The sequence below is a fragment of the Esox lucius genome, chromosome 13, assembly GCF_011004845.1.
Source record: "Esox lucius isolate fEsoLuc1 chromosome 13, fEsoLuc1.pri, whole genome shotgun sequence".
Lineage (NCBI taxonomy): Eukaryota > Metazoa > Chordata > Actinopteri > Esociformes > Esocidae > Esox > Esox lucius.
The window spans coordinates 20,308,712-20,335,220 of NC_047581.1; the positions used below are offsets into that span (position 1 = coordinate 20,308,712).

The 26,509-nt window shown below is 44.1% G+C and overlaps 1 protein-coding gene across 4 annotated transcripts in view; it reads right to left on the reverse strand.

Annotated features, from left to right (window-relative positions):
• emid1 (EMI domain containing 1) overlaps nucleotides 1-26,509 on the reverse strand; it is a 64,139-nt gene that overhangs the window by 28,853 nt on the left and 8,777 nt on the right. For 3 of the 4 annotated variants that reach the window (XR_002197691.2, XM_020052808.3, XM_020052807.2), the window contains exons 2-4: nucleotides 24,736-24,849; nucleotides 23,915-24,018; nucleotides 23,689-23,754 (exon numbers count right to left, since the gene is read on the reverse strand). Coding sequence is in view for 3 of the 4 variants with exons in the window: in XM_020052808.3 (XP_019908367.2) it covers nucleotides 23,689-23,754; nucleotides 23,915-24,018; nucleotides 24,736-24,849 (284 nt within the window). In the remaining variant the exon portion in view is untranslated. The remainder of the gene's footprint in view (nucleotides 1-23,688; nucleotides 23,755-23,914; nucleotides 24,019-24,735; nucleotides 24,850-26,509) is intronic. The other variant, XM_020052809.2, reaches the window with a different exon arrangement.

Below are 26,509 nucleotides of genomic sequence, written 5' to 3' on the forward strand. Positions count from 1 at the left end.
GGTCAGGAGGCAGGCAAATAGTCATACACTGGGAACACAGGTAGATCGAACAAAGGTACCGGCAGGAATCAGGCAAAAAACGGGGTCCAGGTAATGTAGGCAGTAACAGCTCAATAAACAGTAACAAAGAGATGATTATAACAGGCTTGGGCAAGTCGTCAAGAAACAAACAATAACTCACAAAGGGAAATACAAACTGAACTGAACTATATAGAGGTTGTTAAAGGGGATACAGGTCAACACAATCAAGACTAACAAAAGAAAACCAAGCATAGAAATGTAGCATTCCAAAACAGAAACACAAAAGCAAACCAAGCATAGAAATATAATTTCCTAGAATGTAAATGAAACCACACCGAAAACACCAAACCTCACAGCAGCTAGAGGGCAGATTACTATAGAGCCAGTCTGTAGCTAAAGGACAGATTACAGTAAAGCCAGTCTGTAGCTAAAGGACAGATTACAGTAGAGCCAATCTGTAGCTAGAGAACAGATTGCAGTAGAGCTAATCTGTAGCTAGAGGACAGATAATAGTACAGCCAGTCTTGTAGCTAGAGGAGAGATTACAGTAGAGCCAATCTGTAGCTAGAGGACAGATAATAGTAGAGCCAGTCTGTAGCTAGAGGACAGATTACAGTAGAGACTGTCTGAGCTAGGCTTCCTACACTGCACAGCACTCTGCAGGAAGACACCAGGGATGTGCCCGAAATGGCAACCAATTCCTTACAGTGCAATACTTTTGACCAGAGAAGAAGCCTGTTAGCCACTGCTAATAAACTGCTGCTAATAAACCATCCTAAACATTCCCACAACGTTCTTTTCGGAAGCTGCTCTACATTTTAACAGACAGAGCCTAGTATGGATGAACTATGAATGAACTACGGATAAACTATGGGGCTCAGCAGGTGGATGGAGACATTTGTCACTCAAGGTTCAGATGCATAAATGGTCCATTATGGGATAGTAGCTGTTAGCAGAAGTGTGGTCACTGACCGGTCCCATGCGCGCACACTGGGGTAATAGCCATATGAGACTGAGCTGCTTTCTTTGTAATCCTTGGTTGAATGGTCTCCTGTGTGTTAAGCATTCCTCTGTGTCTATCTTGAGCTTTCTGGGGATTAGACCCCACTTACTTCCACGGGCCGCAGGGCGGGATCAAAGCTGATAAGGGCAGTGGCCTCCAGGGTGGTGGTGTGAGGAACACGGAACGCAAGCCCACCTGAGATGGACTCACACAGACAGGCATGGGAACAAGAAACCCCCGGCAGAGAAATGAAGCGCTAACACTGGTCCTGCTCAAACAGCGGGGAGTTAAATCTGACCTAATCCAGGTCACTGCTGACCCCAGCTGTGAAGACTGACACCTGGGCTTTGCAAGGCAGGAACTGGGTCTAGCTTTACCCTTCAACAATAAATGAAGTATAACAATAAATAAGTAGACCTGTCACGGGAGGTTACACAAACAAGGAATATAAGATTTAAATCTGCTATTTCCTCAGGTGACTTTACAGCGTGTAAAATGTGATGAGTCATTCATGGAGATGGTTTATGAATGAAAGCAAGCCTTGTGAAGCAATAGAGCAGAGCCACACGTTGGTAATTACAACATAGTAACACGATCTGCCTCTGAGGGATCTCTGTCAACATGACAAAATAACAGATCTCTAAGAACATAGCAGAATGACAGACCTGTTAGAACATAACAAATGGACTGATCTCTGAGAACATAAGAGAATGACAGACCTATTCGAACATAACAAATGAACTGATTTCTGAGAACATAACAGAAGGACTGATCTGTTAGAACATGAGAAATGGACTGATCTTGATTTACCTGGTAAAATAATGGTTAAATAAATTACATAAACATATAGCTATCATACTCCCAAAGAAAGAAAAAGCAGATGTATCAATGCACTGGAGGGTTTTACTCCATACGGCAATGACCAAACGTGATATGGACAAGTAATTCTAATGAAAATATACTGTAGAAAAACTGCATTTCAACTAGGGACAAAGTCGGCCAACATCGCAGGCCCAGAACTCTCGGTCTTCCCTCAGGCAGGCAGCACATGTAGAAATACAAGAAGAGGATTAGCATGGCTTTATGAGGCCACCCCTTGGCAAGCTCTGGAAATAAACCTGCTTATACTGCGCCAACAGGCCCCCCCCCCCCACCAACACATTACATGGAAGTAGACACAACACACCACATAAAAAACGCCTCACAGCCACATACACACCCTGCTCTCTCTGCGTGTTGGAATTTCAATGACTAATCCTTGGATATCCGGAGAATCTCCACCTCAACCTAAATAAAACAACGATGTGACAAACAATTTGTCAGACTACAAACCTTTACCCCCCATAAACACACACAGACACATTTGTTCAACAAAACACTTTGGATTGAAGAAAACCTTCAAATAGTTTCAGGGGGAGAAAAAATAGCACATCAGGTTAGCAAGTAGGTGAAGTTCGCAAAGAAATTAATCACATCACATTTCTCTGTATAACTGGGTAAAATGTACTGTAGGTGCTGAAAAAATGTAATATGACTTCGGTATGATTTGACAGATCTGTGCTGTATTTCGTAAAAATAACTCTGTTCATTCAACTGAATCCAGTGGCTTTGTGAGAACTAATATCAGTGAAATTACCTTAAGAAGGACTTGAGCTTTCAGCACCAGGCGAGCGAGACCAGGCAAGCGTGAGCTGGCACAACTCTCTCTCCCTGGCATTTAATGAATGGGCAAGCCAAGAATAATACTGACAGTGTGTGTGTGAGTGGTATGCTACTCTCTGAGCGCAGATAAAAGCTTCTCATCTCCACACTGGTCTGTCGTGCTACAGACACTTGCGATCTCACCCCAAACCCATCAAGCCACTGCAATTCTCTCTCTTCTTAACCCAGCTGCCGAGGCCTGGGCAGAGTTAGGTCCTTGTTTCATAGACAGTCAGGAATAGACAGCCCTCTAGCCCTCCCAGCAGGCTGTTTAACTGTTTCACTATTGGAGATCCGTTTGCGTGCTCCGTGTAGAACATAACCTGATGAAATGGGGAGGACCAGACCATCAGGGGAGAGACAGGCTGGATGAGAGCGAGCGGGTGGGGGCCACTGCTTCAGGAGAGGGGTAATTGATTGAACAAAGGCTCTCTGGTTTAGGGTAATTGAGTGTTTAACCAGTGGCAGGCGGCAATGTGGTTGCTTAAGTAGTTGGACAGAAAGTAACTAGGACAGTTGTGTGTGTGTGTGTGTCAATGTGCACATATGCACGTGTGTGTGGGGGGGGGGTTCTACAACATGCCTATTTCAAAAAGCAAGCAACAAACACACCCACACACACACACAAACACAAACACGCCTACCCAATGCCTTTCAAGCATGCACTTACTCCTCCCTGTCATTACTGTTCTACTGTGGCTAAAAGAGGAATCGTTTATTTTAAAGAGCCCATTTATTAAGTGTGTGCTGAGTGCTCTCAGTGTCATATAGCAGACGTGGGGGCTTGGGCTTTTTCAGCATCCCGGCTGAAATACACAGCAAACAATAAAGGTCTGAAGGAGAGGCCCATAGAGACAGCGGCTCAAATCTAGATCCTCAGATCTTCTGTACAAGTTCTGTCAGACTTGGGCGCTGACAGTGTATCCCAGTTACACAATGCCAGGACCCCCAAAATAAATTCTACCTAGACACTGTGGCTTAATCAAGGCTCTGCATGGGGAAACAATGCATGAAGGGCGATCTCTGCCATCAGAAAGTACAAAATATACATTCTGTTGTTCTTCTATGCCCCTTGTAGAAGTTTAAGGGCTGAAACTACCAGCATCTCCTTTATATATGTATTCTACCAAAGAGGAAGTGATTCGCAATCATTCTATAACAAAGGTCCCACCATTGACAGATTTACCTTCAGAACCCCCTCAGTCAGTTTTGGCATACTGGAGAGAATGCCACATTGCCCTTAACAGAACACAGTGGTAGAAAACCTGATCAATGTGACAGACAATAGGAAGGAAAAGTTTCAGTGATCATTTCTTTGAAGTAAAATATAGCTATGGGCAACCGTGATTTGTGATTTCATGTACACTTCCTCTCTACTTCACAATGGAGTAACGCTGCACTTTTCTCTGTGAGGGCCTTCCACAATCAGGTTGATGGAAATCGCAAGGTGCACGAGCTGGGCACAAATCTCAATGCTCATTAGCAAACTGACATGCGGTTAGGAAGAAACAACACTGGACCACCTCAACATGACATGTCAACCACTGGAAGAAGCAAAACACTGGACCAGCTCAACACGACATGTCAACCACAGGAAGAAACAAAACACTGGAACCCCTCAGCCTGACATGTCAACCACTGGAAGAAAAAAAACACTGGAACCCCTCAGCCTGACATGTCAACCACTGGAAGAAACAAAGCACTGGAACCTCTCAGCCTGACAAGTCAACCACTGGAAGAAACAAAACATTGGAACCCCTCAGCCTGACATGTCAACCACTGGAAGAAACAAAACACTGGAACCCCTCAGCCTGACATGTCAACCACTGGAAGAAACAAAACACTGGAACCCCTCAGCCTGACATGTCAACCACTGGAAGAAACAAAACACTGGAACCCCTCAGCCTGACATGTCAACCACTGGAAGAAACAAAACACTGGAACCCCTCAGCCTGACATGTCAACCACTGGAAGAAACAAAACACTGGAACCCCTCAGCCTGACATGTCAACCACTGGAAGAAACAAAACACTGGAACCCCTCAGCCTGACATGTCAACCACTGGAAGAAACAAAACACTGGAACCCCTCAGCCTGACATGTCAACCACTGGAAGAAACAAAACACTGGAACCCCTCAGCCTGACATGTCAACCGCTGGAAGAAACAAAACACTGGAACCCCTCAGCCTGACATGTCAACCACTGGAAGAAACAAAACACTGGAACCCCTCAGCCTGACATGTCAACCACTGGAAGAAACAAAACACTGGAACCCCTCAGCCTGACATGTCAACCACTGGAAGAAATGGAGGCAGGGAATCAGAATGAGTGAAAGAAGGGGGGTGAGAGAAACAAGCAGGGTGGATTCTATTCATGGTGTCTTCACCCCCTTCATGTTTCCCCCTTTTCCTAGCAGGCAGACTGATGAGTGTCTTATCTCTGAAAGACACTTGGACAGAGCATGCCTTCAGACAGAGATGTGTATGTGAAGACATGTAAGGATAAAAGGAGACACACACACACAGCGGACGTTCACATCCAAGATTGTGGAAGAGGATTACAGGATCAGGAGAGAGGGACAAAGAAGGAGGAAGTTCATAATGGAAAAGAGAACAATTTTCAGAACATTCACTCTCTTTACTGTACATGGGGGGGGAAAAAAGAGAAAATGAAAAGACTAATCCAGAGCCATCAATCTATGGAAGGCTGTTCTCTCATCAGCTAATAAAAAGGCTTGTGTGATTACAGCTCAGGGTCAACAGAGGGCAGCTCCCCCTCAGGGGCCCAGCAGGGGAGGATGTGTTAGAAAGGGGCCTTATCTCAGCATACTGAGAGCAACATGGTTCTCTGCTCGGGAGCCCCTAACAACGCAATTGTACCAAACACCCTCCCACACAAGGGGTGAAAGGTTTAACCAAAGTCAGTTATTCATTGACGTGAACTATAAGCATTGATCTTTGCATGAAGAAAATAAAAAAAGGTTTCATGAGGAAACCAAAACATTTAATTTCAGTCTCTCAGCTTTAATTTGAGGGTATTCACATCCAAATTGGGTTTAGGAATTACAGCTCTTTAATATGTAGCCCCCTCTTTTTCAAGGGTCCACAGGTAATTGGACAATTTACTCAAAAGCTGTTTCATGGACAGGTGTGGGTATTCCTTCGTTATTTCTTCATCAATTAATCAGGTGAAAGGCCTGGAGTTGATTCCAGGTGTGGCATTCGCATTTGGAAGCTGTTGCTGTGAACCCACAACATGCGGTCAAAGGAGCTCTCAATGCAAGTGCAATAGGCCATACTCAGGCTGCAAAAACAAAAACAAATCCACCAGAGAGGTAGCAGGAACATTAGAAGTGGCCAAATCAAAAGTTTGGCTCATTCTGAGAAAAAAAGAACACACTGGTGGGCTCTGGAACACAAAAAGGCCTGGACGTACACGGAAGACAACAGTAGTGGATGATCGTAGGATCCTTTCCTTGGTAAAGAAAAACCCCTTCACAACATCCAGCCAAGTGAAGAACACTCTCCAGGAGGCAGGCAAATCATTATCCAAGTCTACCATAAAGAGAAGACTTAACGAGAGCAAATACAGAGGGTTCACCACAAGGTGCAAACCATTCATAAGCCTATAGAAAGGCCAGATTAGACTTTGGCAAAAAATAATAATTAAAAGCCCAGTTTGGGAACAGCATTCTTTGGACAAATGAAACTAAGATCAACCTGTACCAGAATGATGGGAAGAAAAAAGTATGGAGAAGGCTTGGAACGGCTTATGATCCGAAGCATACCACATCATCTGTAAAACACGGTGTAGGCAGTGTGATGGAATGGGGATGCATGGCTTCCAATGGCACTGGGTCACTAGTGATTATTGATGATGTGACAGAAGTCAGAAGCAGTCAGATGAATTCTGAAGTGTATAGAGATATATTGTCTGCTCAGATTCAGACCAATTCACCGAAGTTGATTGGACGCTGCTTCACTTTACAGATGGACAATGACCCAAAACATACTGCAAAAGCAAACAGATTTTTAAAGCAAAGAAGTGGAATATTCTGCAATGGCCAAGTTAATCACATGATTTCAACCTGATCGAGCATGCATTTCACCTGCTGAAGCCAAAACTTAAGGCAGAAAGACCCACGAACAAACAACAACTGAAGACAGCTGCAGCAAAGGGTTGGCAAAGCATCACAAAGGAGGAAACCCAATGTTTGATGATGTTCATGCATTCCAGACTTCAAGCAGTCATTGCCTGCAAAGGATTCTCAACAAAGTATTAAAAATTAAAATTGTATTTATGATGGTGTTAATTTGTCTAATTATATTTGAGCCCCTGAAATAAGGGGATTGTATTTGAAAATGGTTGCAATTTTTAAACATTTCATACAATATTTTTGTTCAATCCCTTGAATTAAATCTGAAAGTCTGCACATCAATTGCATCTCGGTTGTTACATTTCGAATCCATTGTGGTGGCATACACAGCCAAAAATATGAAAATTGTGTCAGTGTCCAAATATTTCCAGACCTAACTGTAACTCCTTCATATAGTATGACTGGACATAAACATGGTCCACCAGATACTGTGACACATAAACACATAAATTAAAACATGCAGCCAGTCATTCTCTTTGTATCACTCTGTCTTTCAGTCTCTCTGTCTCTGCTACCCTGTACATCTCTTTTGTGTGTGTGTTTGAGTCCAGGTATATATAGAGGTATATGCGCGTGTGTGTATTTGTCAGAGTGAGAGAATTAATTATTGAATGTTTAATACCAGAAGTAAGGCTGTGTGTTCATTAGGGTATGTTTCATACTGGAAGTAGGACGGTGCATGTGTTTGCATATGTGTGGGTGTGTGAATATGGATAAGCAAGAGTATGCACAATGTATGAGTGTGAGACAGTGTGTGTTTGCACAGTGAGGGTAGGGTTGTTTATGGAGTACTAGAGGGTCCAGCTGTTTTACAAACTGTTGGACAGCAACTCTACTCCACACAACACATAAGTGGGAGAGACTGCTGAAGATTACGCATCTTTCTCCATCCTCGCTTTCTCTCACTCATAATCATGTGCAACAACTCTTACCTGGAATTTGACGTGATACCAACAGAATACACGTCCACAGGGTCAACACATAGAAGGCATCTATGGTTTTGGAACAGGAAACCTAAACCATTCAGTTGAAGTGTATATAGATTTTAGGCATATTTCCGTGGGAATATTACATTTATGGATGGAATATATTTATCTGCAGAGGGAGGGGTATGTTGCACAGACTAACTGTTTATTCGGTGCAATTACAGTGTTGTACAGAGGTGGAGCTAAGAGATGCAGTGCAAATGCAGTGTAGTGCAGTTTGGTGCCAGAGGTCAATAATCACATGGTGCAATGATCAGTTAAGTATTCGCTCTCCTATGTCCACACATTTATCATCTCTCTTTTTCTCCCTCTCCAATTACTCTTTTTATGGTTCTTTGTTAAAACATAATAGGTTTAGGTCGGGGTGAATTGGGCTGAAGTTTCTAGGTCGTTTTTTGAGAGAGTATTATCTAATCAGCAGAGTATAAAAAGAACAAAGATCTGACTTCAGACGATCTATGTTTTATCAGCAGACAGTACTCACAATTTGTTTTTAAAAAGGACAATTAAAGGACAATCATGTTAAATTAACTATTTTAATTTCATTATACTCCGATTTACTGTACATTAAAGCTGTCTTTACACAAAGACATCGTAAAATGTATTTCATTTAAAATCTCTATGAAAGCTTTAATTATAAATGACATCACTTGGTGGTGAGCTGAAATGCTGAAGAAGTGGAAAAGGAAAGTAATATAGTGCAATTTCAGCAGTAAATCCTTTTACCATATTTTAGCGGGTGGAGCGGGGAACGAGGGGGTGGGTTATCAGAACCAAGACGTGTGATAGAACCCTCAGGCTCCTTGGTTGCTTCTATAGCGACAGAGTTAAATCTTAATCCCTATCTCTTTCATTAAAAGAAATCCGTCAGGCTTGGTGGAACAAATTCACATGTTAAAACATAAGAGGAGAAGGGACCAGAGCACTCACATGATGAAACCCAGTGGTCAAACATTTTTACAAAAGAAATACAGCATAGGAGCTACTTGCCTCGTTTGCGGCTATCTATTACTTCAATAATGTATCAGGATTGAACAATCTATACACATCTAATACCTTTATACTGTATCCAGACTAAACAAGCTACACACATCTATTTCTATACTGTCTCTAGACTAAACAATCTATACACATCTATTACCTCTATACAGTATGCAGACTAAACAAGCTACACACATCTATTTCTATACTGTATCTAGACTAAACAATCTATACACATCTATTACCCTTATACTGTATCCAGACTAAACAAGCTACACACATCTATTTCTATATTGTATCTAGACTAAACAATCTATACACACCTATTACCTTTATACTGTATCCAGACTAAACAAGCTACACACATCTATTTCTATACTGTATCTATACTAAACAATCTATACACATCTATTACCTTTATACTGTGTCCAGACTAAACAAGCTACACGGATCTATTTCTATAAAGTATCCAAACGAAACAATCTATGCACTATTATTACTTGTCATTTTCTCACTCACTGTTTGTTTTGTTTTGTTGTTGAGTCTGTTTTACTATGTGTTTTCAACCAGCTGTTTCACCTCACTATATTATCCAAAATAGTGGAGACCCAGTCAGAGACACTGGGTGTTTATAGGGTGTTGATAGCCTCCGTCTGCCATTGTGACAGATTCACCGAGGAGGACAGCTGCCGGGCAGGCTTGGCCTCATAGTAAGACCCATCTGAAACACTGCAGAACTCTGTGGGGCTATACTGAACACTAAGGAACATTATGGAACCCTTTGTAGAGCTGTGGAATCTGGCTGTACTGTGGGTCAGGTTACTTCTCTGTCAGGTGCAGCCAGTAGAAAGGAATTCAAGACAGCAAAAAATAGCTTATTGAGAAAGATGAGTGATCCCAAGCAGTATCTGACAGCATGTCCTCTCCCTCCGCTAAGTAGGTGTCAGTGTGGGGGCTTCATCACTCCTTCACTATCAGAAAGACAAAGTACAATAGGAAGAGTCAGTCAGAACCAGGCCTGACTGGACTGTCGCTCTTAAACGCCCCAAGAATCTCTGCACCTCTGGCAGGTGTCCATGCTAACCACAGCATTCCGGCCCACCAGTGAATGAGGGAAAGAACAGAAAAGAGAAAAGAACTGGGGTTACTACAGTGCTGATAGAACTCTGTTGGACTATCTTTTGTATCTCCATCCTCTACAAGTAACTGAATACTGAGAGGAAATGATACAATATATGAACCATTTAAGACATGCTTCCTTGAGTTCAGCTTTGACCAATGGATAGAGGGCCATTGTCCTAAGAGGTTTACAGGCTTTAAGGGTTTCAGTATCTTTGACTGAACATTGTCATCAGATGTCTACAGACTTGAAAGGTTTCAGTATTTGACTGAACATTGTCATCAGATGTCTACAGACTTGAAAGGTTTCAGTATTTGACTGAACATTGTCCTCAGATGTCTACAGACTTGAAGGGTTTCAGTATGTTTGACTGAACATTGTCCTCAGATGTCTACAGACTTGAAGGGTTTCAGTATGTTTGACTGAACATTGTCCTCAGATGTCTACAGACTTGAAGGGTTTCAGTATGTTTGACTGAACATTGTCCTCAGAGTTATACAGGCTTGAAGGGTTTCAGTATATGTTTGACTGAACACAAGTATGTCTGTTGAGACATTTCCAGGGATAGTGTGGATACAGCCATTAGGAAACAATGCATTGTATTGTTCTATAGTTCTGACTGGCCCTACCATTGTTGCCCCCAAGCCCCCCCCCCCCCCCGCCCCACCCCCCTCCCCCCACCCGCCCCTGCAGTCAGCCATGTGTAGAGAAGAGAAGACGCTGGAATGTGTTATAGACCTTAACCCTCTAATCCAATAATTCAACTTCTCCACTGAATCACTGTCAACATCACCTTCATCCTCGGCGTCCGTTAAGGTCAGAAGATCAGTCAGTTCCTCTCTGGTTATGGCCCTACACCAACCTTCAACTCATCTCTCACAGACAGAACAACCGTCCCTTTTCTCCACTTCTCTTTATTACAATGACCTTACTTCTTTTAAGCTGCCATCCAAACCTTCTGCCGTCGCTGCCAAAACAGGGGTAACAATGAAAAGGGGAGGAGGGACATGCCTTTCTCATTACTTTCTCTGCTCTCTACCTGGCAGCACTCAGAGAAACGTGTCCCTTTGGAGCATTGCCACCATTTCATGTGTTCGGATGCTCTTGTCTTTCACTGCCGTAAAAAGATAACCCATGGCAGGAGAGCAAGGGAGGGAGCCACAGAGGACAGAGGGAAGGAATCATCTAAATATTGTCAACACATTCGGCTCAGTAACACATCGGCAACCAAGCTGTTCACAGCTGATTAACACAGCCATATCGGAAGTTTGGACAAAAACCAATTAGCTGGGAATAATGTCTCAAATAGGTTGTAATTAGGATGTAAAGACTGAGAAGACTCCCAGGAAGGACCATATTCTTTGAGGAGACTGAGGAGTCAGAACCAGCGCATTATTTCAACAAAACTCAGCGTTTGTCTTTTAGCTGAGGTGTTTTTCTCAGACAGCATGCTGGCCCTGTTAGAGGTTATTTGCCTGATCTTTCCAGTGTTTCCCAGACCCAGACAGTGCAGTTGCTGTCAGGTGAACCCTTCAGACAGACAACATGGAGGTGATCCAACAGAAACAAAACAGCCATGATGACATCACCCAGCCAGTAATGAAGAATGACCCTTCTCCTGCCTCTTCTCCTGTCTCTTTTTCTGCCTCTTCTCCTGTCTCTTTTCCTGCCTCTTCTCCTGTTGTGATTGGAGGCCCTATTTGTATCTCACCATGTAGCACTTAGGGCTACTTCACATTACACTAAATTTTCTGAGACATTTCGAAGAAGACTCAAGGCTAGATTATTTTGTTGTGTAAACGTAAAGATATCGATAGCTTGATTTTTGAGGTAGCGTGAATCACATTTTCAATTGAGCTCTCCCGGAGCTTTGTAAGTTTGAAGACAATTGTAACGTAACTGTATCAAGTTTCTGTGTGATGCTCACTCATACCACTTAATTGTTCTGAGATGTACAGCCACAATCCTGCATTATATGTCTTGAACGTGCTGGTGTTAATTCAAATATTAGGGAAATTACTATGCAAACGAACATTTCCAATAGTTCAATTAATTGTCCTGTCTGGATGCTTGACAATAAACACCTGAGGAGGTAGGAACACATAGATCTCGGATCAGCCTGTCTGTTTCTAACCAGAGAAGGGAGTCTCTGCTTGGCCGTGGCGGTTAGCCTGGGGTCCAACCAGAACACTGGGGCCATTAACCCCTTCAGGAGAGTGTCCTGTTGTTAATGATGTCAACCCACAGGGCCTTTGGCAAACTGCCTTAACACAGTCACAGCATCCTTCAGCCCTGAACACTGCCCTAACAGTCACAGCATCCTTCAGCACTGAACACTACCTTAACACAGTCACAGCATTCTTCACCCCAGACCACTGCCTTAACACAGTCACAGCATCCTTCAGCACTGAAAACTGCTCTAACACAGTCACGGCATCCTTCAGCCCTGAACACTGCCCTAACACAGTCACTGCCTCCTTCAGCCCTGAACACTGCCCTAACACAGTCACAGCATTCTTCAGGTTGGTTCGGCAAAAGTCCATGCCCCTGTAGTCTGCGCAAGGAGTGCAGCTAGAAGCCAGTGTGTGCCAGAGTGAGTGATGGCTGTATGATGCAGTCCCAAGGTCTCTGAGGCATGACAGTGGAAGAGTCAGGTCAGAGGAGGAGATATGACCTCTTTTAAATGATGCATGTCAGACATGCTCTGTTAGTGCTGCCTAAACAGCCCACTGCATGTGTCTGGGGTGTGTATCGACACTGTATTCACTCACACACACTCTCTAAGTGCCAGATTAAATGTCAGCTACAGGGCTGTGATGAAGAGGACTGTCATTATATGACATATGGCACAATTCAGACACACACACACGATGAGAGACAGGGTTTTCTCATGGGTCTTATCAGATTCTCTGATCTTCACACATTCTGTATATCCTCCACACCCTACTGTAAATGAAAAGTCATTGCCAGACTTTTATTTGGCCTACTACATCAGACATCTGATCTTCAGAGACCGTCCTACACCTTCCATTGTTCTCTGTCCAGGCCTATGTGGTGATGTCATTTTCCTCAGTCAAGGCAATTGGTTCCACAGAACCTATAGAGATGCCTTGTCCTCCGTGGTCTCTCATTGCTGCTCAACAAGCCAGGCATCTCTCATTAGTCTTTAGTTCGCTCATCCAAAACCCCTTCTTCTCCAGCCCCCTTTCACAGCCCAGAAATAATCACTACCATCACCAGAACCTGTCTCCTTCTGACTCAGCACCGTGTGAGCAGGACAGACCAGGGAGAGAGGTGTGGCCGCTGGGCCGGGCTCTCTGACATCTAACAGCTGCAGGTTTGAAAGAAGAAAGAAGGTCCTTAAAATAAGGAGTTACAACAAGATGGCCACCCATCCGCCCAGTTTTGTTGTGGCTGTCTGTCAGTGGGTTGGGCTTGAGATGTGTGGTGGGCAGGAATGGCTGGGTTAGTCTCCCCAGTCCCTACCCACTAAAGCCAAAACACGTTGGGTCCTTCTCATGTGGTGCTGCAATATGTTTAGCAGCTCTTATAAAGATGTAGAATCTGCAACCAGATAATGAAGACATGTGGGAGTACACAATAACAGATACTGCAAACAGTATAACAAGTTCACAAAAACATAGCAACTCACAATACTGTTTCCATGCTGGTTTCATAATGCCATTTAGATTAATATCTACAGCTGCCCAGGGCTTTAATGAAATACTACAGACAGTGAAAAAACTGCGGGAAAATTTGCAGTGTGTAGAATTGAGAGGCAGCCAGGACTGACAAACTGCACAACGACTGAGAAGCAGACCAAAAGAGAGGAGAAGACGGGAGGGAGGGCAGCTCCATTGGGATCCAGCACCAGGCCAGGTGAACTCATCAGAGCTGTGAAGTACATTATCACCATCACCCTGAGACAACGCTGCCATTGTCTGATGGTTGAGGGACTGTCACTCGTTTAAAACTTGTTTAAAATTGATGTTTAAGGGATGGTAACTGGTTAACGCTGATGGTTGAGGGATGGTAACTGGTTAACACTGATGGTTGAGGGATGGTCACTGGTTAAAACTGATGGTTGAGGGATGGTAACTGGTTAATGCTGATGGTTGAGGGATGGTAACTGGTTAACGCTGATGGTTGAGGGATGGTCACTGGTTAAAACTGATGGTTGAGGGATGGTAACTGGTTAACGCTGATGGTTGAGGGATGGTCACTGGTTAAAACTGATGGTTGAGGGATGGTAACTGGTTAACACTGATGGTTGAGGGATGGTCACTGGTTAAAACTGATGGTTGAGGGATGGTAACTGGTTAATGCTGATGGTTGAGGGATGGTAACTGGTTAACGCTGATGGTTGAGGGATGGTCACTGGTTAAAACTGATGGTTGAGGGATGGTAACTGGTTAACGCTGATGGTTGAGGGATGGTCACTGGTTAAAACTGATGGTTGAGGGATGGTAACTGGTTAACGCTGATGGTTGAGGGATGGTAACTGGTTAACGCTGATGGTTGAGGGATGGTCACTGGTTAAAACTGATGGTTGAGGGATGGTAACTGGTTAACGCTGATGGTTGAGGGATGGTCACTGGTTAAAACTGATGGTTGAGGGATGGTCACTGGTTAAAACTGATGGTTGAGGGATGGTAACTGGTTAAAACTGATGGTTGAGGGATGGTCACTAGTTAAAACTGATGGTTGAGGGATGGTCACTGGTTAAAACTGATGGTTGAGGGATGGTCACTGGTTAAGGCTGATGGTTGAGGGATGGTCACTGGTTAACACAGATGGTTGAGGGACAGCAGATAGGCCTAGCAGATGTGATGATATTCCCCTGAATGTAAAGCCTGTTGAGGGCTGCAGCAACACACCATGGCTGACCTCGCACCCAGGCAGCTAATCCTGAGAACGGAGGGTAACACAGGGAGATGAGAGCTGAGGTCAGTAGCAGTGCTGACCCAAAACTACAAGAATGGGATGGCTCTCTTTGTCACACAACACCAATTGGCCTTCCTTTTCCTTTCACTCACATCCGCTCTCGTTCTGCCCGTTCCCATTGACAGTCCTACGAACACTAGCAGGGTTCAGAGCAGCAGAGGGCCAGAAGGATCATGGGTTTCTCACACAGCACACAGGTCCTTTTCAATGGCAGCATGAGAGGAAATGCCTCTGATTTTTTTGGGATTAGATGGCTGTCATTGGGCAGAACTGTTTGTGCCTGTGTTTGTGTGTGTCTGCGTGCGTGTGGTGGACAGGCATCCATGAGTCTCCCTGTTTTCATCCCGTAGCCTTCCCCATAGGAAGAAGTGCATTCGTTAATAATACACTTTTCCCAAAGGACTCAAAAGGGGGGGCCAGGGAAACCATGAATAAACGGACCAGCACACAGCTCAGGGAATCTCAGCCCTCATCTGAGCTGTGGCAATAGTTGGCTTCCTTTAGAAAACTTGCTTCAAAACAGTCTAAAATAACACTTTACCATTTCCGCCTAAACAAACGAAAACACACAAATCAAAAGAAGGGTACACGAGAGAGGCAGATAAAGGCAGTAAAAAAGTTTCCTTTCCCATGCTTGCTTTGGTTAACTAATGGCTGGTCATGCTAATAAATTGACTGCTGACACATGAGAATGAATGGATGTTGTGACTATTCCCCTCTGAGTAGAGAACAGAGTGGCTGGAAGGTGGCTCTCTAAACTCATCAGGGGCTTTCAGCTCACCTCTCCTCCCATCAACTCCCCACGCCTCCCTTCAGCTCCCCTCGCCTCCCCTCAGCTCCCCTCGCCTTCAGCTGCTTCCAATTTGTGCTCTGCACTTGTGCTGCTGTCGCTCAGCATTTACACACCCATGTATCTCAGCAGCACAGGCCCATCTGCATACTGCTAGGGGTAGACAAATATGGATGTTTAAGATGCCTTTTTTTGTGTATGCAACATGAGAGAGAGACAGAGGGCAATAAGAAGGGAAAGTAAAGATGGGGAGACAGGTAGAGAAAGACTGAAAGAGACAGAAACACAGGGCAGATAGACAGACTGGAGATAAAAAGAGGAAGCAGAAAGACAGGGAGAGAAAGACAGTTTCCAGTCAGATATGATAAATAGAGCTGTTTGTTTCCAGAGCTGCATTCATAACCGGACAAACAGATGCAGACAAACAGCTCAGACACCAAACTCTCCTCAATGTTCCCTCACTCTCGCCTGCTCCTTCTCATGTTAATAATTTCCCTGACAGATGTGAAGTAAATGGATTTGGCCGTATTACAAATTGTTTTTTTTTCACAAAGTACATTCAATTTCCAGGACAGCTCCCCTGTCCTACACTTCATGAGTCTCCTTCAGGTTCTGGCCTTAAACAGAGACAGGAAATGTGTTGAGTCATGATCATTCTGATAGAGAGGGAGAGAAGGAGCTGCTAAACAAGGTTCTGGACTAAATCTGTTTGTCTTCAAAAATGTGCTGATATATTACAGCGGGTGTGGTGACCCAAGCAAAACTGTAGTGTCATCCTTTAACTCACTCATAGGGAGTATCCACAAGAAACACTGAAGGCAGTTGGCACAAGCAAATCACCAACACACACACACAAAAACACACTGTTCAAAGGAAAATGATTTGGCATGAGGTTTTCCAAGCCTGTTAACACAGCGAAGGGGAATGTGGGTCCTATGCAGAGGAGTGTGGTTGAGAGGAGGGGCCACTTCAGGTACAGCGTTGGAAAATAGGGGCTTTTTGTTGGGTCGGCAGATTTCATTTTTGACATAGGTCTTAGAAGAGTGGGAACGGAGGTACTCAGAGAGTGGAGCGGGTCTCTGCAGCCTACACCTGTGACAGCACACAGAGGTCTTTCCACTTACAGCGCAGCCATTAAAAAACGACCGCCATTACGACGGCTAATCAAACGCTACCGCTGCATCCATGACCATACAAATCCTTAACAACTCGCTCTCCCACCCACACACACACACATTCATATATGCACACACTCTCCCACACACACACACACATTCATATATGCACACACTCTCCCCTTGTTAATGGCAATCTGCAGCCCAGCCGTGTTTAAAGCAAGGGGCTTAGAGTGTAGGCCTCTGATAAGCCGTGCTGAGCTGTGAAAACACAGATTACATTTTTGAGGCTTATTGCAGACATCATGCCTTTGCCTCCCGGCCACATCAGAATTGCGTCCCAGAAGCCGCAGCCTCTGCCTGGGTGTAAGACCATTCTTGATAGGGACCCCCCCTCCCCTCTATGCAGAGCTCTGACAGCCGCACTAATTCAGCGAAACATCCCTTCAAGTGTCCAAAAGTGCTGCCTGTATATCTGTCTGTCTCCCTGCCTGCCTGCGGGGCGGCCCCATCCAGAAGATAAGCTGGTGTGGTGATGTTTTCCAGGGCCTGTCTCTACTGTATCCACCGTACTCTATCAAATGGCATGGTCACATACCAGCCAGCTGAAGCCCCTGCTGGGAGGAAGACGGGAGGACAAACACAGGTTGCATGTCTGACAGGCGGATTTACATTTGAAACGTCCCCTGATACTGCAGGGGACACTCTAAAGAGACAGACAGCTAGTGTTGGTAACCTAGCTTTTATGGAACACACTTGACATTATGTTGTAATGAAGCGATCTAAATGAGGCATCATTTTGATATAATTATTTGATGTGGTGTAACTTGGGATATCCCCACTGAAAACAGGAGTGTTGTTACTTGGGAAGGGTGAGAGGATCCAGACATTCATCACATCCATGTTTTCTGGCAGGCTATGAAAGTGCCTCCATCTGCAAATACTTATTATTTTCAAGCTTAATCAGAGATAAAGCCCATTGTGTTCCTAGTCCAGCGGTAAGACAATATCTCTCCAACCTCATAGAAAACAATTAAGACCTAGTAATTACACCATGGGTCTGGAAGTTGAGCCAAGACTTGTGAGGCAAAGAAGGGCAAGGCAAAGAATGGGAACAAAATGTGCACTGTAGGCTTAATGGCAATAGTGAAGTTCCATAGAAAAGCCATGTGTTTCTTTAAAGTCTGTTAGCAGTTCATGTTGTGTCAATCCTCAACTGAAAGCAGACATGGGAGTTGCAGGGAGGGTCAGAGAGTACACACATCCATTGGGACAGCACTTATTGAAAACAACACTCAATACTGAGATGTAATACTACAGACAGTATTGTCACAACTCTGCCATCACTGAGTTTCACCTTTACTCTGCCCCCTCCCAGTCAGAGTCCCAGTCCTCTCTGTCAGGCTGTCTGTCGTGCTGACAGTGCTTCAATCAATCAATCAAATTGATTTATAAAGCCCTTTTTACAACAGCAGTTGTCACAAAGTGCTTTACAGAGACACCCGGCCTTAAACCCCAAGGAGCAAACAACAGTAGTGTTGGATTTCAGTGGCTAGGAAAAACTCCCTAAGAAGACCGAATTTTAGGAAGAAACCTAGAGAGGACCCAGGCTCAGAGGGGTGACCAGTCCTCTTCTGGCTGTGCCGGGTGAGATATTAAGAGTCCAATTGGAATAATAAATACATTTCTCTGGGCTAAATCCAGAGTCTATTTGATTCTAGACTAGGTCAAAAGTATGACCAGGTGGACAAGGGCAGGGACAGCAACGGGCCCCCCAAACCAGGTACTCCGCAGGTGTGGACCAGGACCTCATCTCTTCCTAAAATGTAAAACTGGAGGAGACTGAGAAAAGTTAGAAAGTGCATTCCTCATATCCCCCAGCACAATAATATAGCAGCGTAACACCTTGGAACTGAGACGGGGGGGTCCGGCGACACTGTGGCCCTACCCGGGGGAGGCCCCGAACAGGGCCCAACAGGCAGGAAATCAATCCACCCACATTGCCAGGCATCAACCAAAGGGACACCCACCAACCGCAACCCCCCTGAATGAGGGCCGAGTATTGCCAGCAGCGTACAGGCGAATTGCACAAGCCTTCTGGTCACCTTCACGCTCCCAGGCCAGGCTACACCTAATTATAAACTGTGCTGTAGAGATGAGTTTTTAGTAGACACTTGAAAGTTTGCACTGAGTTTGCATTTCTAACCTTAATTGGAAGTTAATTCCACGGTTGTGGAGCTCTATGAGAAAAGGCCCTGCCGCCAGCTGTTTGTTTAGAAATTCTAGGTACAATTAAAAGGCCTGCATCTTGCGATTGTAGGTTACGTGTAGGTATGTATGACTGGATCATTTCAGCAAGGTAAGTAGGAGCAAGTCCATGTATTGATTTATAGGTTAAGAGTAAAACCTTAAAATCAGCCCTAACCCTAACAGGCAGCCAGTGTAAGGATGCTAGGACAGGAGTAATGTGATTCAAATTTTTTTGATCTAGTTAGGATTCTAGCAGCCGTGTGCAGCACTAATTGAAGTTTATTTATTAATTTATCTGGATAACCAGAGAGAAGAGCATTGCAGTAATCTAATCTAGAAGTAACGAAAGCATGGATTAATTTTTCTGCATCAGTTTTTGATAGAAAGTTTCTAATTTTTGCTATGTTTCGAAGATGAAAATAAGCAACTCTTGAGATATATTTTATATGTTCTTCAAGTGAGAGGTCAGGGTCAAGGGTAACGCCAAGGCTTTTTACAGTTTTTTGGGATACGACCATGCAGCCGTCGAGGTTCCCAGTGAGATCTGCTAACAATGCTCTTTGTTTCTTGGGTCCTAAAACGAGCATTTCTGGTTTCCTTGAGTTTAAGAGCAAGAAATTCTCTGTCATCCACTTCCTAATATCTGAAACGCATGCTTCCAAAGTAGCTAATTTAGGGGCTTCTCCATGCTTCATTGAAATATATAACTGTGTGTCATCAGCGTAACAGTGAAAGTTTACATTGTGATTTCAGATTACATCGCCCAGAGGGAGCATATATGGTGAGAACAATAATGGGCCCAGAACCGAGCCTTGAGGAACACCAAAGCATACCTTTGACTTGTCAGAGGATATGCCATCCACACTAACAAACAGATATCTTTCAGATAAATAAGATTTAAACCAGGCTAGAACATGTCCACGTAGCCCAATATGGGTTTCCAGTCTCTCTAAGAGAAGGGAGTAATCAATAGTGTCAAAAGCAGCACTAAGATCAAGAAGCAACAGGACGGATGCGGAACCTTTGTCTGAGGCCATTAGAAGGTAATTTGTTACCTTCACGAGTGCAGTCTCAGTACAATGATGGAATCTGAAACCGGACTGGAGTATTTCATAAATATTTTTTGGTATTTAGTAAGGCATTCAGTTGTTGGGAAACACATTTTTCTAAGGTGTATCTATTTCTCGTGACAGGACTAAATCTAAGCTGTGATTGTGGCAATGTATTGGACCTGAGACATGTTGGATAAAACCCATTGATTCAATTATGGCTTTTCCATATGAATATTGAAATCGCCAAAAATTAGAATACTATCTGCCATGACTACAAGATTAGACAAGAATTCCGGAATTGAGGCACATTATGTATGGCCCGGGGAGCCTATAAATAGTAGCTATGTAAAACGATTTATCGGCCTGGTTAACTTTCAGTAGTAAAACTTCTAAAGAATGAAACTCAGTGATATTCTTGAGAGTAAATTTATATTTACTGTCAAAAATATTAGCGACACCCCCTCCTTTTCGGGATGCACGAGGGATATGATCACTAGTATAACCAGGAGGACAGGCCTCATTTAAGGCAGTGAATTTATTAGGCTTTAGCCAGGTTTCACATAAACCAATAACATCTAGTTCATGATCAGAGATTAATTCATTTACGGCAACTGCCTTTGGAGCAAGGGATCTAACATTTAGGAGTCCCATTTTGAGATGCGAGGTGATACAGTCATTTTTATTTTTATTTGTGACCGAGGTGGAGGAAGGCTTTATCTTAATAAGGTTCTTTTTGTTAGCACTACCTTGTTTAACTTTTCTCAGCCTGTAACGAGTCACAGTGGCAATAGGTAAAGCTGCGGCCTGACCTGCACCCTATCTCATGTTAAGGCTATAGGAGTGAGACTCCTGTCAATGTTCCTTGATAAAAGACGAGCACCACTCCAGCTAGGATGGAGTCCGTCGATAGCAGGTCAGGGCTGGCCCTATTTCTGGGAGAGTCCCAAAAAGAAAGCCAGTTATCTACATACTCTACCTTCTGCGACGGGCAGAACTCCGTTTTCAGCCAGCGATTGAGTTGCGCAAGTCTGCTGTAGAGCTCGTCACCACCCCAAGCTGGGAGGGGGCCAGAGACAATGACTCGATGCCGACACATCTTTCTAGCTAAATTTACATGCTGATGCTATGTTCTGCTTCGTAACCTCTGACTGTTTCATCCTAACGTCGTTGGTGCCAAAGTGAATAACAATATCTGTACTCTCTATACTTGCCAGTTTTAGACTTCGCTAGGACTAACCCCAGATTTGCGGCTACGTCGGTGGCTCTGCCCCCGGTAAACAATGTACAATCTCCGGCTGATTCTTTAGTCTAATACTGCGGGTAATGGAATCGCCAATGACTAAAGTTTTCAGTTTTTCAAGGCCACCGGTAGAAAATGCCTGCCGATCATGCCCCTCCGAAGACGGCTCGGACCAGCAATGGTGGAAAAGTCAGTCACAGTAGTGAGATAGAGGTATTGGTTAGAGGTAGAGTTAGAGGTAGTAGATAGACATAGAGTTAGAGGTAGTAGGTAAACAGAGATAGAGGTGGAGTTAGAGGTAGTAGGTAGACAGAGATAGAGGTGGAGTTAGAGGTAGTAGGTAGACATAGAGATAGACGTAGAGTTTGAGGTAGTAGGTAGACAGAGATAGAGGTGGAGTTAGAGGTAGTAGGTAGACATAGAGATAGAGGTAGAGTTAAAGGTAGTAGGTAGACATAGAGGTAGAGTTAGAGGTAGTAGGTAGACATAGAGGTAGAGTTTGAGGTAGTAGGTAGACATAGAGATAAAGGTAGAGTTAGAGGTAGTAGGTAGACATAGAGATAAAGGTAGAGTTAGAGGTAGTAGGTAGACATAGAGGTAAAGGTGGATATAATGTGTAAAAGTAGATGACAGGATGACAAGACTTCACAATTCAATGGACTAAAGTCCATGTCTCATATCTACTTCAACCAATAACTAACATCACATACACAGTGACTCTAAGGAAACATACTCATATCTCTATGGACACACAATCACAGCAACATCCTACAGAGCTATATACAATCTTAGACCTTGTTCTCAATAAACCTGTGAGTGCTTCTCTAACTTTCCCTCTGTATCTCCTGTAGCTCCTCGAGGCAGGATGGGGGAATTAGTTTGGCTCACCTGGCAGGGCTCTCTGAACAGGAGCTGTCACATCACAACATCCCTGTCACCCTCAGCCCCCCACAGGCAAACCCTGGACACAGCTGTACACAGGGAGGGTATTTTTATAATGAGGCTGTACTCAGGGGAGTCTTATCTCACAATGAGGCTGTATTCGGGGGAGTCCTATCTCATAATGTGGCTGTACTCGGGGGAGTCCTATCTCATAATGAGGCTGTACTCGGGGGAGTCCTATCTCATAATGAGCCTGTACTCGGGGGAGTCCTATCTCATAATGAGGCTGTACTCTGGGGAGTCCTATCTCAAAATGAGACTGTACTCTGGGGAGTCCAATCTCATAAGGCTGTACTCGGGCCGGTGAGGAAGACACCAGTCCCCTGTGAACATTAAGACATTTGACAGAAGCTCTTATCCAGCATGATTAACAGGAGCATTTAGGTTTTAGTATTTAGGTTTAATACACAACAAAGTATTTACCTTGTCAGCTAAGAGATTAGAAACAGTATCCTCTGATTATTGGCCCAAATCCCCTTCACCCCTAGAGTGACTGCCCCTTATGAGAAGTCAACGTTTTACCACAGCAAAGGGTTATTGTAATTTATGTCCCAAAGCTTAGTGATTTATGGTTCCACCCAGAACAGCCCTGGGTCCCAGGACAAACACTCCACCCTGTACCCCAGACGAGGCCAGCCCCGAAGGAAATCATTAGGCTCTGTCCTGTTTGGGAAAAAAGGCTGGGAAGAAGTGTGTTTGGGTGTGTGGAGCTACTGAAGTTTAAATGACGATAACATTGGGTTTAGCATGGCACTTAATGGGCATGACAACATTTGCAGCTGGACCATAAAACACAGACAAAAGACATGTTAAAACTAGTCGAGTGTGTTTTGTTAAGATGCAGGTTAGTGGAGTGACCCAATTGTTCAGTTTATTCATATGACGTCTATTAGAGGAGCAGAACTCCAAAATGGGCAACTAGCAACACAGGATAACATCCAAAACATAAAGAAAATTTGCTGAAAAAACTGAGTAATTAAACAATGACTAAGATACTACACTCAGGAGCTTGAGAAAAGTGAGAAATGGTAACTTGGAGACAACAAAAAAGGGGTAAGAAAAAAAGAGAGAAAGTAGAAGAGCAATATTAAATCAGAGAATGAGAGTGAGAATGCTGTGGAGAGAGGGAGGAGGTGAAGGAAGAGCCAAGACTGTCCGGGCAGCAGTCTGGTCGTTACGCTTTCTCCCACCACGTCATGGGTGAGGGGCTGGCTCCCACTCACAACCCAGTCAGAACCTGGCTCCAGGACCTCACGTCACATAAACAGGTCCTACAACCTCAAAGCCCAGTCAGAACCATGATCCAGAATCTCACATCATATACACAGGACAAACTACCTCAAAACCCAGTCAGAACCAGGGCTCCAGGACCTCAGGTTTTAATCACCTCTGATCCTGGGGTCTCTTTCTCTCCTCCCCAAAACCTCACGTCCTCTATGTTCTGTTCTCATGTCTTTTCAGTTTGGAGCCAGTCAAGCAAAGGAGCAGAGGAAGTGACAAAAGAGAGACAAGGGAGAGCAGAGAGAAGAGAGAAGACACTTGAAGAGAGAAGGGTTCAGTTGGATAGGATCTGATAACTGTCCGTAAGATGGTGACATCTGCAGCCCTCCTACCTTCTTCACAGGCCGTGCCACTGTAGCCTGGACAACACCTCCACTCCAGAGAGGTGATGGTGCGATACACAACTTTATAAGATGGTCGCACAACTGTCCGATAGCTGAAAAAAAGAAAGAGGTCAGGGTAATCAACAGTGTATGGTGTAACTAGCTCCACTGATACTGCCATTTGTGACAGGGATGTTTGTCATGGTGTTTAACAAGGTTTGCACAATGTGTTCTGTGTGGTTTGACATGGTGTGTTCTGTGAGGTTTGACATGTTGTGTTCTGTGAGGTTTGACATGTTGTGTTCTGTGAAGTTTGACATGGTGTGTTTGATGAGGTTTGATATGGTGTGTTTTGTGAGGTTTGAAATGGTGTGTTTGATGAGGTTTGACATGAAGTGTTCTGTGAGGTTTGACATGGTGTGTTTACTGAGTTTGGACATGTTGTGTTTAGTGAGGTTTGACATGGTGTGTTTTGTGAGGTTTGACATGGTGTGTTTTGTGAGGTTTGACATGGTGTGTTCTGTGAGGTTTGACATGGTGTGTTCTGTGAGGTTTGACATGGTGTGTTCTGTGAGGTTTGACATGGTGTGTTTAGTGAGGTTTGACATGTGGTGTTTGATGAGGTTTGACATGGTGTGTTTGATGAGGTTTGACATGGTGTGTTTGATGAGGTTTGACATGGTGTGTTCTGTGAGGTTTGACATGGTGTGTTTACTGAGGTTGGACAGGTTGTGTTTAGTGAGGTTTGACATGGTGTGTTTGATGAGGTTTGACGTGGTGTGTTTTGTGAGGTTGGACATCTGGTTTTGTGTTAGACATCCCAGACTCACCTGCCCCCGGTGCAACCCTGTGGCCAGCGACATGTCTGGTAGACACGCTGCAGGCTGGTCCCATTCTGAACCTGGCACGTCACAGTCTTACTCACTGTATGGGGACACCAGTTTCTGAGAGAGTGGGGGGGTGTACGAGAGAGGGGATGGAGAGAAAGAGAGGGAATGGAGAGAGGTGAAAGAGAGGGTGGAAGAGGGAGAGAGAAAGGAGAAGAGAAAAGGAGGGAAACAGGGGAGAGGGAGAGAGAGAAAGAGAGGGAGGGAGAATGAGGAAGGAAGAGGGGGGATAGTGAGTGAGAGATGAAGGGAGAGAGGGACAGAGAGACACAGAGAAAGCTTTAGAATGCACTGTCAACAAGAATTAAAGGAAAAGAAATGTACGTCTTGGTTTAGTTTTCCTCAACATGTTCTACAAAATATATAGTTGTGCTCAAAAGTTTGCATACCCTTGGAGAATTGGTAATATATGTACCAATTGTAAAGAAAACATGAGTGAACAGGCAAAACACATGTCTTTTATTTCTAACGGGAATCACATTCAACTGTAGGTCATAACAGAATGGTACACTCATAAAAAGAACATGGCAATAAAGAAAAAAAGGACCCCTGTTCAAAAGTCTGCATACCCTTAGTTCTTAATATTGTGTATTGCCCCCTTCAGCATCAAGTACAGCGTGCATTCTTTTGAAATTGTTGTCTATGAGGCCCTGAATTCTTGCAGGTGGCATAGCTGCCCATTCGTCTTGGCAAAATGCCTCCAAGTCATGCAAAGTCCTTGGTCATCTGGCAAGTACCGTAGGTTTGAGGTCTCCCAAGAGTGGCTCGATGATATTAGGGTCAGGAGACTGTGACGGCCACTCCAGAACCTTCACCCTTTTCTGCTGTAACCACTGGAGGGTCAACTTGGCCTTGTGCTTAGGGTCATTGTCCCATGGGCAGCTTTCGTGCAGAAGAATGCAAATTGTCTGCCAGTATTTTCTGAGAACATGCTGCATTAATCTTTGCATCAATTTTCACAAGATTCCCTGTGCCTTTAGAGCTCACATACCCCCAAAACATCTGTGAGCCACCACCCTGCTTCATAGTGGGGATGGTATTCTTTCACTATAGCCCTCTTTGACACCTCTCTAAACATGGTTGTGACCATAAAGCTCTATTTTGGTCTTGTCAATCCAACCTTTTCGTGGCATTGGCGGAGTAAAGGCTTCTTTCTGACCATGCAGCTAATTTTTGTCCAAGTATCGTCATATTGTGCTCCTTATATTTTTCCAGAGCAGCCTGTATTTCTCCTGAGGTTACCTGTGGTTTTTCTTTGTATCCCCAACAATTCTTCTGGTAGTTTTGGCTGAAATCTTTCTTGGTCTACCTGACCATGGCTTGATATCAAGAGATCCCTGAATGTTCCACTTCTTAATAAGTGATTGAACAGTACAGACTGGCATTTGCAAGGCTTTGGATATCTTTTTATATCCTTTTCCATCTCTATAAAGTTCCATTACCTTGTTACGCAGGTCTTTTAACAGTTATTTTCTGCTCTCCAAGGCTCAGTACCTAGCCTGCTCAGTACATCCACGTGAGAGCTAACAAACCTATTGTCTATGTATACACAGACACTAACTGTAATTTAAAAAGCCACAGGTGTGGGAAATTCACCTTTAATTGTCATTTTCACCTGTGTGTGTCACCTTGTGTGTCTGTAACAAGGCCAAACATTCAAGGGAATGTAAACTTTTGATCAGGGCCATTTGGGTGATTTCTGTTATCATTATGATTT